The sequence below is a fragment of the Quercus suber genome, unplaced genomic scaffold (genome assembly GCF_002906115.3).
Source record: "Quercus suber isolate HL8 unplaced genomic scaffold, Cork oak 2.0 scaffold_59, whole genome shotgun sequence".
NCBI classification, from domain to species: domain Eukaryota; kingdom Viridiplantae; phylum Streptophyta; class Magnoliopsida; order Fagales; family Fagaceae; genus Quercus; species Quercus suber.
The window spans coordinates 926,384-945,078 of record NW_027069524.1 but is presented as its reverse complement, the minus strand read 5'-3'; the positions used below and the strand labels follow the sequence as shown (position 1 = coordinate 945,078).

General features: G+C 32.7%; 1 protein-coding gene across 2 annotated transcripts; it reads right to left on the bottom strand.

Moving 5' to 3' along the window:
• Positions 1 to 8,755: 8,755 nt before the first annotated feature.
• LOC111992507 (serine/threonine protein phosphatase 2A 57 kDa regulatory subunit B' theta isoform) lies at positions 8,756 to 17,864 on the bottom strand. 2 transcript variants are annotated; one of them, XM_024024375.2, is made up of 5 exons: positions 17,634 to 17,864; positions 17,303 to 17,434; positions 15,500 to 16,970; positions 9,316 to 9,720; positions 8,756 to 9,213 (listed from the first exon to the last, which is right to left on the bottom strand). In XM_024024375.2, exons 3-4 carry the CDS (start codon positions 16,709 to 16,711, stop codon positions 9,361 to 9,363), a joined length of 1,572 nt encoding a protein of 523 aa, XP_023880143.2. In that variant the 5' UTR covers positions 16,712 to 16,970; positions 17,303 to 17,434; positions 17,634 to 17,864; the 3' UTR covers positions 8,756 to 9,213; positions 9,316 to 9,360. The 2 variants fall into 2 exon arrangements, with proteins under 2 accessions (XP_023880143.2, XP_065628516.1); XM_065772444.1 differs by lacking the exon at positions 17,303 to 17,434.
• Positions 17,865 to 18,695: the final 831 nt, after the last annotated feature.

Here is an 18,695-nt window from a genome sequence, read left to right as displayed (position 1 = left end):
AGTATTTGTTTTGGACATGTGTCATGCTCGAATGATCTGAGATATGGGTCTTTTGCTGAATGAATGTCTCAGGTTGCAAAAATTTTTGTTGCAACTATTGCAAAGGGATCTGATGTGAAGCTGGCTGCCAATTGGATAATGAGTGATATTGCTGCCTACATGAAAAATGAAAAGTTGACCATAAATGAGATGAAGTTAATCCCCCAGGAGCTAGCTGAGTTGATAGCTTCAATTAAAGGTGGTATCATTAGTGGAAAGATAGGGAAAGAGGTAAGAGTTTGTCTCTGTACTAATGATTACTACATACTACATTTCAAATTTCATTTGAACTCTGATGTCCTTGTTGATCATCATATGCGCATCTGTCATTGGATCACATTTGTAAATATTTGTCCTAGTTTTTTTGTTTTTTGTTTTTTGGGTCTTGTCAATTCACTTTATTTGTAAATATCTCATCAGTATAAAAGATTTTCTTCTTTTTTCTTCTTCTACTCCCCTTTCCTCCCTTTTATAATGTTATTGGATCATAAGAGTCTCTCTAATCTGAGTCCAAATCTTCTGTCTCACTCTTCCTACTCTATTATATACTCCACAAATAAAAACATGCCACATGTCCATCTATTTTACTTTTCCCTAAATTTATGCCTTCTATTATTTCAATTTCCTAAAATAAATAAATAAATAACTTATCTTATTTAGGTAATTGAAATAATAGAATGCATAAATTTAAGGAAAAATAAAATAGATAGACATGTGGTATGTTTTTATTTGTGGAGTATATAGTGGAACAGGAATAGTGGGATAGAAGATTTGGACTCCTCTAATCTAACATATAAGTAGGTAAAATATCAAATAACACTTGCCTAGATTAGGCTTGTAATAGCATGTGGCTTGAGGGACTTTTAAAGATCACAAAGGAGCAAGATTATAAGATTTTTTTTTATTGGTAAGCTATACAAGCATTGAACCATAACCTCATCCTCCTACTTTTTTCTTACGAGGGGAGGAGGTGTCATTTGAGCTAGAGTTCCTTGTTGGCAATGTTTTAAGATATGGCAGCTGCAAAATATGGGGGATAAGTTTTAAAACTATAATATCATTGGGACCTTATGATAGTTTAGGAATGAGCTCAATTGGTGTCTGGGGGACTCAGGTTTCTGCAGGTATAGATTTTGTGGTTGTGCTTAGTGGGGGCATGGTGCTGTGTTAGCCTGTCTAAGTGAATAGAAAAGGAAGCAAGACCTTATTATAGTTTTGCTATAATCCTATCCTAGTCTTGTTTGGGCACTTTTTACCATTCTGTTTTCTTTATGAATAAGTATTAGTGCTTATCAAAAATATATATATTCTTACTTTATAATTTATAATTTGCATATATTGTTTGAACTACTAGCCTAAGGTGGAACCATTAAGGGACTAATAAAAGAAAAGGAATTGGTTCAGGTAAGTTACTTATAGTAACTTGTACAGATATTTCTGCTGTTTTAATTCAAAAAAAAAGTATAGCCACAATCCTTCTCAAATGATAAAAAGCAAACTTTTATTTCCCATACCCTTGCCATGAAATGCTCACACAAGATGTCTAAATTTGAAATACCTAGGATTGGCTGCTCAATTTTAAGGGTTACATGGTCTTGGACTAATGTAAGAGTGAGTAAGCAGGAAGCAAGAACAACTAGTTTTAGTGGATGTCCTTGTATCTGAGGACTTTAATGAAACAAAACCCTTTGAAGTAGGATTTGTCAATGGGATTGCTTATATTATGATGCAAGGAGCACCAAAATCTTTAAGATTTTTTTTTTTTTTTTTTGAATTTGAAATTATTTATTTTTTTGAATTTGGTTTTACTGTTGAGAGTTTAATAAGCATTTCAATATCTTGGAGATATGGTACGAGCAAGAGAAGCTGAATGGTTTTTAAGCTTGTGTATAATTGAACTTTGAGTACGCTAGTTGACCTGAATTCAGCCTATTCAGGTTATGTTAATGTGATATGAGCTAAAACTTGAACTTCTTTACGGATCTAACTGAGGTTGGTTAGCGGCCTTATTTGATCATCACTTTTATGTTAACAAGGTATACTAAGGTTCCATGCATACTGAATTTGACCACAATATATTAACGGACTCTCCAAGTATAAACTAATTCACATTTAACCCGTCTTATAAAATCCATAAGTCCAATTAATGGAAGCCTAATTCTATCATTCTCCTACTTGGGCAACATTAATTGGTGATTCGGTGTATGTAATTTTGAAAATGATTCTCAGCTTTCAGGTGTATATAATTTTTTTTTCCCTCATGTGAGGCTTCTGGCTTATATATTAATTTAAGGTTGAAATTTTCAGAATGGGGTGAGTCCATATGTGTTTGAAAGACAAAAAAAATTTTAAGTAAAAATTAAAGAAAAGAAAAAAGAATGAAAGTTAAATTGGACAGAAAAATCAAAATCACATTGTTTTAAGCGCTTAACAAAACTCATTTGATGGAAGTGAATGGAAGGACCACAAGGAACACAGAATGAAAATTGAGGAGAAAGTTTCAAAAAATCTAAAATTAAAAGGATAAAAAGAAAACCACGTAGAGAGTATAATTTGTAATTTAGCCTTATTATTTATATTACTACCATTATAAGAAAACAAAGCGAGAAACATGCCATTGAGAAATGAAGGCTTGCTCGTGTACATAACCACAAAGCTGCTACTGCAATTGAAGCAGCTTTGAAAAAAAAATATATATATATATATATAACTACTTTTTTCTTTCACAGGCTGCTACTGCAACTACCAAAATTTGCCACTATTTCACATTCTTGTGATGACAATCATTGTCAGCACGTCCGTCTTTTGTTATAGCGTCCACTCTTTTCTAAGTGAAGCTCTCCATATCACAAGTTAACATGCCGCTCTTTGTTATAGCATCCTTTCCTCTACAATTCTATTACCAATCAAGCTATAGTTTAAACTACTAAACTAGCCAACCATTGGATTCAATGGTGGAGTTATTGCAACGATCTATGGCTCCACAATCTAGAAAAATAGTCAAGATATGAAAAGCCAATGCTTTTCACAAAACATGCACAATAACACACATATTTTGGGATTTAAGACAATGGCCTCAAAAATAAGATATAGACACGACCCAGTGTTTGCTGGGTCTCATAATTTGGTCGACCTCAAACTGTACGTGAGAATAAATTTGCACTTTACATCTAGAAAAGAAACATATTTCAAAGAATAATTAATCCAAGTTCAAAAAAAAAAAGTACAATCATCCTCATCTTTTACATAAGTTTAATGTAGCTTAGACTAGTGTAGTCTGAGGAGTCCTCATCTCCAATATTCCACCATTCTTGCCGATTACTTCTAAGGAAGCAATTGCCTCATCTTGTCGGTTATCCTCAATCAAAGAAATACCCCTGCAACAGTGCTCAATGTATTCAAAAAGGTGGAGAATTGATTAATAAAATTAGTGAGTGTTTTGAGCATAGATGCAAATTGGACTTTGTTAATTTATGCCAAAACACTTTTTTTGTTATAAGTAGTTTATGCCAGAAACTCATAGAGCAACCAAAGATTACATTTTTTTTTTTAAGATTTTTAAAAGGGTTTCCGGAGGAATGCAACATTACATAAATTTCCTCTGCCAGAAACATATACAGCCAAAGAAAAATCATGAATCTGGGTGATTTTCCTTTATAGTTAAGAGAACTCAGTAAGCAATCATTCCATATAAGAGTTCCAGCAAAAAATCACTAAAAATAAAACACTAGTGAACATACGTACAGTGTCTGAGCTTCACATCACTACATCAAAAAATGTCTATTACATCAAGTGTTAATACAACAAAATATGTACATAGTAGTTTTAGATAAAATATCACATCTACAAGTTAAAATGGTTGCAATAGTAACTTAAAAGCGTCAAACTATTGCATCAACAATAATAAGTTGCAATAACTTATAATTTTCAGTTGCAATAGAAGTTATAATATATTAGGAAAAATTGTTGCAATAACTTAAAATGAAAGAATCATTGCAATAAATTGATACAAATTGTTTTTACAATCTACTGCAACGAAAATTTTGAACTAATAGCTTATTGCAACGAAGTTACCATTTCAATAATTTGATATTAATTCTTTTACAATCTATTGCAATGACAAACATGTAATTGCAACGAATATTTCGTTGCAATAATTTGATATCAATTATTTCATAGTCAACCGCAGTGATAAAATGAATTAATTATCTTTTACAATAAAGGTATCATTGCAGTAATTTAATCCGACTTATTTTGTTTAATTATTTGCAATATATGACAATAAGTTTCATGAAGTAATAGCCTATACTTACAAGATATTCAAAATAGTAAATTGTTTATTGCAACAGTATATATATCATTGCATCAAAGTTATTATTAAAATATTTGGAGTTTATTACAACAAAAATTTTTGTTGTATAAACCTATTACCTCAAATTTTATTGCAACATCTTGTATCAACTATTGCAATGACTCTAATGCTATTGCAATGATTTTTTTCGTTGCAATAAACGTTTTTTGTTGTAGTGTTAACATTTTCCTATATATATTATAGTCTTTAACACTCCAATTTCTACTGGGATTTTCACTCCTTTATGTTGTTGTAACCCTTGTAACTCAAATCAAGTTCAATCCTCTAATTAAATTAACCATTCAGCCAATCTTCCTAAGGATTTCTCCCTTGTACGTGCTACGTTCATCAGGACCCTTAAGCTGGTAATTTCTAGTATACTCATGTGAAAGAGAGGGTGGTTGCGTTGAATATAAGAACGTAGCTAAATGCTATGAGGAAGAGAAACCACCAAAAATAGTTGGAGATCAACTGTGACCAGAGGTGTTTCAAAACAATTGAATAAAGATATATAGGGTTTTAACTAAGATAAGGTAGTTTTTGAGATGTGACAAAATGGGTAGGCGGTGGCCGCTTAATAACTGTTGCTAGCTAGGAATTCAGCTTACCTTAATCAAGAGATACGTGTACAAGTTAGGAAACTATATATTTGAAGAGATAACGTGTACAAGTTAGCAAAATAAAAGAGAAATAGTACTACTAGTACTAATACGTGTACATGGTTTATAAACTTTCCTATTTCTAGCTAGGATTGGAGTTGGAGCTGGAATAGTTTAAATTAATGAATTAATTGTTTTTTCCTCTTTCTTTTTCCAGTCCAAAACGATTGCAAGAATGGGGTGTCTTCATTACTTGGTACAAATTAATATGGAGGGTCCTAAGCTTGGCGTAGCAGTTGAAAATTCAAACAACTTTAATTTCAATAGAAATTTGATTAAAGCAAATGTAGTGGTAATTGAAATATGCATTTGTATATGTGTTATTGTGCTTATTTGGCTAATAAATTCGATAGTTACAATTTATTTTTTTGAAAAAATGGTTGCAATTTATTATTTACTTATAAATTCATTAGTTTTTCCCCTTTAATTTTCTACTATCAATTAATTTGTTAGTTTTTCTATATATTTTTAAATGAATCATTACCTTTTCTATTAATTCTTTTAGTAAAAAGCCAATTTTGGAACTCTGACAGTGACACATTTAAGCGGTTTGAGGTTCTTTTAGAATTTGGGATTGTGCCACACATATATTCATCCTTGCTAATTAATTGTGCATCCTTGTTAATGGGGGACTTATTTAGCTTGCGTAAAATTTGTAAATGTATACAAAAAAGAAAGAAAGAAAAAAAAGAGACTAAACTTGGTCTTATTCCAGTTTGAAACAAAATGCAAGTCAATTAAATACGAATTGTATGTTCTCAACAACTAGTTTTTGATACTTCTTAAACAAAATCTAACTTCTATTTTTAGTAATATTTTAACTTGCACATCAAAAAAACTATTCAATTAAGTAAAGTACTAGCAATTCATCCATGATCAGCAATTACAAAGTGTCAAAATCCATTAACAAATGAATTCTATTGATTTACCTTAACGTAGAATGCCCATATAATTAAAGATTTAGCTTTCACTTCATTCTGATTTGAAATGCCCATGAAATAAATGACTAAACTTGGTCATATTTTGATCTAACAAGAGAGCTCAATTAAATGATATGTGCATAGTCACCGATTAGCCATTAACAATCTTTTAAACAAAATTTACTTTCACTATTTATATTTTAACTTACACATCCAAGGTAAATCTATATAATATTCTTCTATGTTATACATCTTGATTATGTTACTCACTATGATCATAATCATTTATTTCAAATGTTTTAATTTAAGAATTTTATTTATTAATTTTTATTTAAAAAAAGATAAAAATTTAAACACTTACAAATGGTAGATATCATACCTAAAAATTTTAAGTAATAATTTTATAAAATTTATACATTACTTGTAAGTTTTCAAAACACATCTTTCCTTTCTTCATTTCTCCTCTAAAATAGACCATAAAAAAAGAAGATATTTATCTCACATCCGGATAAGAAAAGTGTTTGCGTGCGTTTAAAAGCCAATATTGTGTATCCAAAAGTTAGCTCTTATAGATATACACCACTTGTTAAGTCATCAAAACATGTATTTCATTTCCCAAATAAAATAAGCTATCAAAAAAATGAATACTAATAGTGTTTAAACTATGTATTTTTTTTTTTTGAATTTATGACTTCCCATCCTCATGTGAAATCAAAATAGAATATAAATGGGTAAGAATTAGGAATAGTATTTAGGTGCTATTTTTTAGGTTCCTCTTTTTAGATTTTGTCATGTGGCTTTTATCTCATGAAATGAAAGAGCATTTTTTTAATTAAGTGACCACATATCAAAATCTTAAAAGAAAACCCTAAAGAACCACACTTAAAATACTATATATAAATTTTGTCCAATATAAATTCTCTTGCCACTAGAAAGCTTGGGGCCCAGGGTCACAACTTGATTTGCTATAATGGGGACCATCTATTTATCACAATCAATTTGGCTTCATATGGTATGATAGCTTAGCAACATAGTATTTGTTCTTTTCTTTAATTCTTTTCTCTCAACGGAGATAGGTACGGTCTTTGTTACCTTATGATGGGCCCCACAGAACGGCACCGTACGAAATCGTATCATTTAGCTTTTCTTTGGGGATTTCGCGGAAGTTGCATGCCTAAAAACTGTTTAACATATGCACTTCGATAAATATTTAAGGCTATTTGGTTGCTTATAAATATTTAAGGCTATTTGGTTGCTTAACAGTTTTCGTTACTTAAATAACATAACATATATTTTTACAATATTTTGTTATTTATATGTATTTTTGTCCTTAATTTTATCCTTTAATTCTTTCACCGCATCCCATCTTCTTTCTCAACTCACCCCGTGTCCTTTGATACACACTTCTCACCTGTTAGATTAAAGAGTCATTGAACCAGGGTTGTATCGGATTTGGACTGGACCTAGGCTTTCGTAGTACAAACTTAACTTAACACATTGACATTTGGATTCAACAAGATCAGTGAGCTCAAGGAACAACGTGACAGTGATGTTCAACTTCAATGCCATTCCAACTTTGGTCAATATATATATATATATATATGAGTTGTGTTAACTTTGCGGAGAGAAAAAATATTTAAATAACCAAAAGGACTAGTTTTATGTCATTTTCATTTATTGATTTAATTTTTTTATTAAATGAGACTCACTTTTGTACAATCTTAACAAGCACTTATGCGGTGCTTGTTAACATTTTCCTATATATATTATAGTCTTTAACACTCCAATTTCTACTAGGATTTTCACTCCTTTATATTGTTGTAACCCTTGTAACTCAAATCAAGTTCAATCCTCTAATTAAATTAACCATTCAGCCAATCTTCCTAAGGATTTCTCCCTTGTACGTGCTACGTTTATTAACCAAAAACCAATTAGATTGACCTTCTTCAGAAATTGCACGAATACAAACTGTTTTTCTCAAAGAAAAGGAGGAGGTGGTGGTGGAAGATGGTGATGGTGATGACGATGAAGATCGTGACACCGACCTTTTCCTTCTTCCTCTTAGGGCAACGAACGCAGACATTGGTACTTTGAAGATTCTAGGGTTTCGTTGATGGAGTTCTGACTGAATGGGTGTCGTATTTCCTTGGTTTTGACTGAATGGAGTTTCGGGCTTTTCGTTGGCCAATTACTAAATGTTTTCTTCTTTTCTTTTCTTTTTTTTTTCTTTTTTTTTTAATTCTGAAATTTATTTTAGAAAAAAATAAAAATAAAAATAAAATAAAAATAAAAAAGGCCAAAACAACGTGATTTTGATTAATTGACGACAGCAGATAACTAAGATCTAAAAGAATACTAAATTGACAGCAATTGAAAGTTAGAGGAATGAAATAAAAAATACTGAGAGTTAGAAGATTAGTTTTGAATTTTTGCCTAAACTTTTTTTTTTATTTGAGCCAATGATTGGTGAGAAACTGAAACCAACAACCTACCAATTTGAATCTTATTAGTATTTATAGAACTTTTAGTTTTGAATATTATATCAAAATTAGGTTCGTAACAAAATGGAAGATCATTTTCTAAAAACACTCAAATGACATGCAAATTTAAATCTAGAAATCAACCTCTTTCAAATTGGGAATAAGAATGTCGACGAACTACCTCTCCTATTCACTATGATCGTTTTAAATATCTTTAATCACAAGAAATTGCCCTTCAGGTAGAGCTTCCGGCTTTGGCCCCTTGTACTAAGAAGATAGACTACAAATATCATGTACTAACAGCAATACTCAACAGATTTGGGTGGGTTGTGGTCATAAAGAATACAACATTAAGAGAAGTTTAGTTGAACAATGAGGAAAGCATTTCATGCTCTACTGGCTACAAACTTTTTATCTTTTAAACAATTTTATGCCAAGCAACGAACACTCACAAAAGCAACAAAGTATGATGATACATATAAATAATCAAAAGATTGAGCCTACTCCATTAAACCAAATTCACATGTAGCACATTTATGTCAAATTCGAGCTCTTTTTTCTCCCGCACTTTTTTCCCACATGCAACAACATCAACAGCAAATAGGCAACTACTTTGCAGGCTAGATCTTCAAATTGAACACGCTTTGCAACACCCATTTTGCTTACTCCATCCAATCAAATATATACAGTCCACGTGAGTTAAACCAAATTGGGGCTACTCTGAACCCCATGCAGTGGTTTCCTTGAGTTTGGGACTCAATCACCTGATTAAACAACAATTCAGAAGGTCAGCGACCAAGGAACTAATGGCAACTAGCTTGATATCTCACTACTTAAATAATCATTTTTTTATATGGCCTCCATACCAATTCAATTATCAAACCGCTGTAATCACACATGGGAATCTCTCTCTAGCCAGACGGTGCCCGAATGGGTTTTCTAGGAGAGACAAGCACTGGTTCATTACTTGAAGCTTTCATTGCAGCAATCTCTTCTAAGCGTTTCCATGTGGCTTCGCGTTTCGACTTAATTTCTTTCTCTTGTGCTTCGTCTTCCTGAAACTTGAGCAAGCACTCTTCAAAAAGCTCAGAATCAATATCAGAGAAAATCTTGCGAACGTTTAGTGTCAAGCTCTGTACTGCCTGGTTCCAGTGGTTTCTTGCATTTCTCTCCAAGGAAGGGAAGATAATTGGCAGTATAACTCTGCGGTTCTGTTTGATAAGATTCTCAATATGATCATTGTTCCATAAGAACAAAGCCCTCTCTGCCACCTGCCAAAAGAAGTTGATTAAATGAGAGAGGGGATAGAATACAAACTAGAATGCGAGTAAATCTAGGCAAAACTTTCAGTAAATATGAAGTATAAGACTATCTTGTAATCATTGTTTAGACATAAATCAAGTTGATACAGCTTGACATTAGTAAATGACAAAACGGTATGGTATTGCCAAGTAAAAGTGGCAGCTTCCATATATAGCATCTAATTTAAACAAGCATAAAGATTTTATTTTGTTTGCACATATGAAAGGAAAGGGCGATGCCAACAAATAAAAGACTAGGATATAAAAGACTACGATGACTACGCAGAGAAAAGGTTGATGGTTTAGGTGACACCAGAAAAATTCCAAAATGAATGCTCTCAGAAAGACGAAATACCCGGCTGCTAGTCAGACAAAAATACATCTAGTAAAAAGAAGCAATGCTTAATATCAAACATTTTAGTACTTGATAAGAAGACATGCCAAAGGCATCAAAAGAAGCTATAACAGTTAAGGGGCTTTTAAGGTATGGAGTATGAGAATGTGTCTAGTATTAAACATTGTTTAGAAAGTAGTGTCTTGGGAATTCAGTTTTTTTTTTTTGGTTGATAAGTATAGGGTCTTGGGAATTAAGTTCTTTGTGATATTAGTATTGCTTTTAAGTTCTATTTTGCAAATTGTATTTGATTGTCTAGTAAGGTGTGGACTGTGGAGTATGTGAGAATGTGTCTAGCATTGAACATTGTTTAATAAGTAGCGTCTTGGGAATGACTTGGGCTCCTTAATAATTTTACTTGGAAGCTATCAAGCATCTATTACGTGTTGTCTTACCAAAGACCCATTTTATCTTTGGAAGAAAACTTATCAAATTTTCTGGAATTACTTCCTTTTCTGCCTTTTAGGCTTTGGGTCTGTTTGGTTGTGAGGTGAGGAGGAATAAGAGCTTTAAGGACTCCCCAAAAGCTAAAAACAGTTTTAGGATCTATCTGGCCCAGAGCTTTTGGAACTAAAAAAGCTCTTTCAGAGGGGGGAAAATTACCAGTGTTTTGTAAGCTCTACAAAGAGATCTAACCTCCTCAAAAGTTCTCCGAGGAAGAGCTGAATTTTGAAGCTTTTAGGACAACACTATATAATACAGCGTTCATGCTTAATAAGTCCAAAATTTTAAGGCAATATTCATTGTAATTTTTCACACTCAAAACAATAAAGAGCTTTTCGTTAAAGCTCCACGTCTAAAGCTCTACTTCATACAGTAATACCAAACAATCACTTGAGCTAAAGCTAGAATTCCAAGCTTTGGTATAAAAGCCTTTTGGTGTGCTATTCCAATTCTTACTTCAAATTAAATTATTTGTAGGTAAAATAACTAAGAAAAATGACTGCTAAGTAAATTTAGATATGTTTCCAAACATTTTGATGGTTGTCAATTATTTTTAAAACCTAAAATTAAACATAAATTATGCCCAAAAATATACTTATCAAAAAACCTAAAAATAAATATTAATAAATTTATTTTTGATAAGTATATCAATAATTTTTGTATCCCCGTGCCCTAATTTTTCAAGAAATGTCGTGTTGTCATGTGTCGAGTCCTGTGTGATGTCAGTGTCTATGCTTCTTTGGGCAAAACTCTATATTACCAAAGATCTACAGATAAAGGTCCCCAATAGTTAAAATCCAAACCAATCAGTTCAACCAGTCCAATCATGAACTCGTCATCAGTCTAATCCAGTTACACCAAAAAAAAAAAAAAAAGAGATTAAACTAGCAACCATATATTCAGCTGGTAAATCCAAGAATCATGCCAATTAAATAGGTTCAATTAACCTCATGAAGTCAAGATCTACACCTCCTTCAAGCTCAACCAGTCAACCTCAAAACCTCTGTCCATGATGACTCACCTAGCCAACCCAAACATTGCAGAAAGGGATCCCGAGGGAAAGTTTGATCAGTCTAATGGTTTTTTAAGGACCATAAATGAGGGCAAGCCTCAACATTCACTTTGCCAAAACAAAACATGTAGAGAGAGATTGAGTGAGAGAACGCCTGATCCGGTGGATTTTTGCTTTTGAGGACAATGAAGGGGGCAAGTCTCAATTTCTTCATAACTTGAGGCAAGCAAAGCCACATCATTTGGATTTGAAACAAACAAAGTTTTTTCTTTTCTTTACTTTTTTTTTTTTTTAAGGAAAAGTTGGTTTTGGGAATGGTCAATTCTTTTTTTTTTTTTTTTTACTTTTGGCAAGACAAAATGGGTCTAGGCAGCTAGATTGATAGTTTTGTTATAAAACAGCAAATAAAGAGCCTTTTTGGCATTGTTGGAGGAAGTAGAGCTCTAACTGTAGGCCATGGTTTAAGAACCAGGATGGATAGAGAAATGGAAAGGAGTATGGTTGCCAATTCTCTCATCTGACCAGGGTTGGACTGGTGGTCAAACTGATGATGTCATAAACAATTTTATTAATAAATTTATAATTATAAAAACTAAAAAAATTGTATGATAAGTTTATAATTAGGGGTCTGGTAATGGGTGCTCTTAGGGAATTTGTTAATGGATAATTTTAGGAAAGTCTTGATAAAATTAATAATATTTACTGAAGAACATCTAAAATTTTAATAATCTTTAATTTTCAAATGATGTTCACACTAAAAAAACATATTCTTTCTATTTAAATAAGTAATTTTCATAAAGCAAAATATTAAAAAAAATCATTCATTCATGCATCTTTGCACATTACTATTATAATAAAATTACAATGGAGGCTCACATTAAAGCCAACAATTGTGTGTTTGGTCCATTGGNGACAATGATAGTCTTGCAGTTGTACTTGTATAAAAAAAAAAGGGTCTTGCAGTTACATCAATGGGTTACTGGTAGGGTGTTGCTGTTGTGGTTTGGTGGTTAAATTGTGGGGAGGAGAATTCTTCCCAGTGATTTGTGCTGGTGGTGGCATTGATTATTAAGATTAACTGAAGAAGTCCATTTTTTAATCAATTTTATAAAATTAATCCTTTCCATTAATTTCTTTGATGTCTTGTAAATGGTAATTGTGTGGTGGCTGCCTCCATTAGGTATTGATGGTAGTGGTGTTGGTTCTATACTAATGAAACTAGGTGGCAATTATAAATGGCTTTTTTTTACAAAAACAATTTTTTTTTTCATAAGTTAGTGCAATTCATTAAAGAAATAAAAACATATACAGGAAGTATACAGTGAGAAAAAGATAAGAAAAGTGAAAGCAAAGAACATGGAATGAAAGAGCAACGCCATTATATCAACGGTATGATGCTGTGATTGGATTGTGGCAAATGGTATTGATATGTAGGCTGTAATCTTGAGGCTTCTTTTAGGGTTATGGGACAATGATAGTCTTGCAGTTGTACTTACATAAAAAAAAAAGGGTCTTGCAGTTACATCAATGGGTTACTGGTAGGGTGTTGCTGTTGTGGTTTGGTGGTTAAATTGTGGGGAGGAGAATTCTTCCCAGTGATTTGTGCTGGTGGTGGCATTGATTATTAGATTAACTGAAGAAGTCCATTTTTTAATCAATTTTATAAAATTAATCCTTTCCATTAATTTCTTTGATGTCTTGTAAATAGTAATTGTGTGGTGGCTGCCTCCATTAGGTATTGATGGTAGTGGTGTTGGTTCTATACTAATGAAACTAGGTGGCAATTATAAATGGCTTTTTTTTACAAAAACAATTTTTATTTTATTTTATTATAAGTAAGTGCTATTCATTAAAGAAATAAAAATGTATACAGGAAGTATACAGTGAGAAAAAGATAATAAAAGTGAAAGCAAAAAACATGGAATGAAAGAGCAAGGCCATTATATCAATGGCAGGTGCTTAGAGAATCTAGGAACTCAATCAAAATTTTTTTTAATATAAAATTGTTTTTGTTGTTCTTAACAAAAACAATTTAAAACACTTAAATTGGGTTTTCTTAAACAACATGCACCTTTTAATTCTTAGGTATTGCTAGAGTTTTCCCCCCTCTTTTTTAGTAGAATGAACTTTTTGTGAGCGGTCAAATTTATAATTCTACATTTTGATCTCTGATGAGTGATGAGCGCGTGCGCGCCGCGCGCACACACACACCTCAAATCCACCCAATTTTAAACACTAAATTGGGTTTTCTTAGACAACTTGCACTTTTTAATTCTTAGGTATTGCTAGAATTTTCCCCCTCTTTTTTGGTAGAATGAACTTTCTGTGGGCAGTCAAATGTATAATTCTATATTTTGATCAATGATGAGTGCACGCGCACACATCCACCCAAAAGTACAACTGCAAGACTATCATTGTCCCATAACCCTAAAAGAAGCCTCAAGATTACAGCCTACATATCAATACCATTTGCCACAATCCAATCACAGCATCATACCGTTGATATAATGGCGTTGCTCTTTCATTCCATGTTCTTTGCTTTCACTTTTCTTATCTTTTTCTCACTGTATACTTCCTGTATACATTTTATTTCTTTAATGAATTGCACTAACTTATGAAAAAAAAAAATTGTTTTTGTAAAAAAAAGCCATTTATAATTGCCACCTAGTTTCATTAGTATAGAACCAACACCACTACCATCAATACCTAATGGAGGCAGCCACCACACAATTACTATTTACAAGACATCAAAGAAATTAATGGAAAGGATTAATTTTATAAAATTGATTAAAAAATGGACTTCTTCAGTTAATCTTAATAATCAATGCCACCACCAGCACAAATCACTGGGAAGAATTCTCCTCCCCACAATTTAACCACCAAACCACAACAGCAACACCCTACCAGTAACCCATTGATGTAACTGCAAGACCCTTTTTTTTTTATACAAGTACAACTGCAAGACTATCATTGTCCCATAACCCTAAAAGAAGCCACAAGATTACAGCCTACATATCAGTACCATTTGCCACAATCCAATCACAGCATCATAAAATCAGCACAACTACTATGGCCCATACCAGGCTAATATGACGATTTATGCTATGTTAATACACATGGCAAACTATGTGAGTGACAATAAAGACCCATCTAAAATAATTACCAAAAGGATATCCAGATTGTACATATGCCTCAATTCCACCACTCAATGTCTGTCGTTCATAACCCTGTGTGCAGATGGAACAAGGGTTATGAACAGAAATGAGAAATCCTCCCTCAATCAATATCCATATACACAAACCTAGGTCCTAAAGCTCAATATTTGGACATGTGCCACATGTTCAAGATTCACATCTCAACATGCCCTGTCTACGAATCCCAAGTTTCTTAACTCCCTTCCCCCATTTTGCCTTCACTTCTGTTGCATCAAAAGACAACTTGGTTATCATGATTTCAATCCTTTCAATTAATAGTTCATATTATCAGTTCTATAATAGATATTGCATAATATCCATGTCCATGGCATCAAAAACATGGCATTCTAAAAATGTTCGAAAATTTTCAACATTAACATTTGCTAACTTTTAGAATAGATTGTGTGTGGGCTAAATTTGCACACATTTGAATTGGAGAAAGGCAGATTTTAGCCCAAGACCAGAAAGGCGGAAATTGCGCACAAAATTCAAGTTCTATAGTGTTAAATGATTTTCAGCAGTTTAATCATGGAAAAAGCAAATGAAGAGCAACCGGAGCAAATCCTCACACTAGAAATGACAAAGTGAAGGCTTAAAGACTCATTATCTAATTTCTACCACAGAAGCATGCCTTTAGTTCAGACATTCAACACAGGAAAGAGGAACTAACAAGTAGAAACTGATGGAACTGGTAAAACAACCTACCTGAAAATGTGAACTGCTCAAGCAACGACCAATTTGACGAAACAAGGGTACCATACAGCGCTGAAATTCTGCAGGCTGAGTTGCTTCTAAAACTTCCTCCAGCTCACCTAGGAACATAACCTCCTTAGAACTATTTGTAATTGGCCAATATTTTAGTAAACCCCTTATAATAGTGTCAGCAAGCTTGCAGTCCTTCTCCACAAATTGTGTAATGCAGTAAGATAACTGCTGGTGGTACATGGGTATGCATTTTGGTTTATGAAGTGGAATAAGTGCCCGAACAAGAAAGAGCTTGTGCTCTTCTTTCAGCGGCAGAGCAAACCCATTGATTATACTACCAAGAATCTCTAACAGCTCAGCAATCCCATTATGCTTCTCAGTTTCAAAAATAAAACGATAGAAGATGTTGTTGATTGCTTTCCTGATAAAAGGTCGGTGCACCATAAATTTCCCATAAATGCGGTGCAGAACTGTTTTCAAGTAATCCCTCTCCCTGGGGTCCTCTGAATCAAAAAGATCTAACAACCTGAGAACAAATGAGTGATCAACATACCTCTTAGCCAACTTTGCATCTGTCTCAGGTGATGCGACAAACCTCAAAAGGAATTCATACACTATTTGCAAGTGAGGCCATGCAGGATCCATTGATGGCTCTTCCTCTTCCAAATCAAAGCCTTCCAAGACTTTATTCTCACGGGGTGGAGAAGTGAGTGTTCTAAACAAATTTTTTGACACCATCTTTATGATCTCTTGCATGACAGTTTCCGAGAATTTCCCATTAGCAGAAGCAATATGATCCACAAGTTCAACCAATGTCTGTCGCTTGATCTCCTTTTCTTTAAAGTCCTTTGTTGAGTCAGTAAAGTCAAACACAACACAACACATGTTCAACTTTTTAATAAACAAGTTCTGCTTCTCAGTATTGGGAACATCTTTAAAACTAGGCAAAGCCTCATAAGAAAAAACTGCTGAATTTCCATTCAGCTTTGAATTCACACCCTGTTGAAGCTTATTGCCTTGATTTAATACTAGATTTGAAGTAGCATCTGAATAAGAAATAGCGCCTGTGTTCCCATATCGATTACTTGCTAAATCACCACCTCTTAAACTGGTAGGAACATTTGAAGATGATGTAGAGGTCCCCCCTCCTTCACGATTTTCAGACGACTTAGAGGACTTACGTGGGAGCTTATTAAGAAACTGTTTGATCATAACTTAATTGGCAAAATAAAAGCTCCTTTCTGCACTTAAGAACTTCGATACAATTGAAAATCATTCAAAGCAAAACACAGCATCAATTGCAGAGAAGAGAGAAATTTCAGTCAAACAATACATTAAACCAAATTCAAGCCAGAACTAGCAGTCCACATGTCCATTGAAGAGATAATCCACCCATAAGCTTGTTAATCTTTGCTTGATTCTAAGAATGTTTTTTTGATTCTAAGAATGTTACAAACGAACTTGGGGAAATCTGGAACAGAAACATCAAACCACTTCACATGATAAGAAATCAATAAGAAATCAATACTTCAGAGATACCCCAAAGCTTAAATTTACACACAAAACTTAAACTTATATTTCTAATTAACTACAACTAAAACAAAAGCACTATCTTGCTTTTGTCATCTAAAACAAAGATCTTTTCCCTTGTTACACCAAAATAAATGTGCCCTTTTGAATTATATTAAGAAACCCAGAAGAAGAAAAAAAAAAAACAAATCTAATTAACCCCAAGAACTCTGACTTCTTTGTCAACCAACCTAAAAGGAAAAAAAAAAAAAAAAAAATAATGGATATTCTCACCTCTTTATTTTCTCTCCCCACTCTTTTCTTAAGCTTTTGCCAAGATGTGCATGCTATTCAGTTGGATCAATCAAAAGTAAGATCTGGGCATGATCTAGATAACCCAGATACCTTCCTCTATCAACAAGTCACCTACATCAAATTTCCCAATTCCCCACAAGAACACAAAAAATTATGAATAACATTAAATCAACATTCATTTATAATTCAAATGTAAATATGAGAGACAGAAAGAGAGATAGACTCAAAAAATAATATTTTTAAAAAAAAAAAAACGGAACAACCCCCAAGAATCTAAGAAAGATGAATGTTTCATCCATGGAGTACTTACAGAGAAGAAAGTTCAGCTACTTCCTTTCAGAGAGAGAAAGAGAGAGAGAGAGAGAGAGAGTCAGAGAGATAAGAATCCAACAAGAACAAAAAAAAGAAAAGAAAAGGTGGGCTTAAAGAACAGCAATCTCTGGCTGTTATTGTTGGTGTTGGAGTTGTTTTTTGTTAGCTAAAATTATTGTTGTTTTTTTCTTTTTTTCTTTTTTTCTTTTTTCTTCAAATTTCTCACCAATTTTTTTTTCTTTTTTCTTTTTTTTTTGTGGAGAAACTTCTCACCAATATTATTTAACCTTAAACCTGTTCTTAGTTTTGTTCTTTTTTACTTTTAAATTGTCAGGTTGATTGGGGATCAGATACTATTATTTGACTAAAATAACCCTTAACATAATTGGAATAGTAACAATAGTTTATAATAAGGGACAGAAAGTGGAGGTTAAAATAGTACTTATGCTTTTTAACTTTTTGAAAAGCTAATTCACGCGCTCTAAAGTGCGTTTGGGTTTCGTTCAATCTTTTGTAATTCGAATTTCCAGAGTCCGAAGTTCGATATCTCAGTTTTCCGTTCCAGTTGAATGAAGATTCCACGCGCAATAGGCGCGTGTAAACACTCAAAATTTGGGAGACTTTTTGGAGTGAGCACATGTGGGAAGGAGATTGGTAAATAGAGGTTTTTTGTTTTTTTATTATTTTTTTTTTTAATTTTTGAGTAATACTCAAGTCGTAAACATGATTAAAGTATTGAATTCTAATCACCAATGATGATTGTTCTCTTAGTTATGTTCCATATAAATAACGTGTATTAGTAGAGTATTTTTAATCCTATTATTTGTTCACAACAGCTAATATTATATATATATATATGAGAATTTTATTGTAATTTAAGATTACAACTTCACTTAATATCTTTTTATTAGACGTTAATTTTGACAAATCTACCATTAAATTATATTTTCTTCTTATATCCTTTATACTTGTAAAAAAAATTTAAAAACTAAAAAAAAATAGTTATATCATGAATCGATCAGTTAAATTACAAGTTTTTGTAATCTAAAATTATGCATAA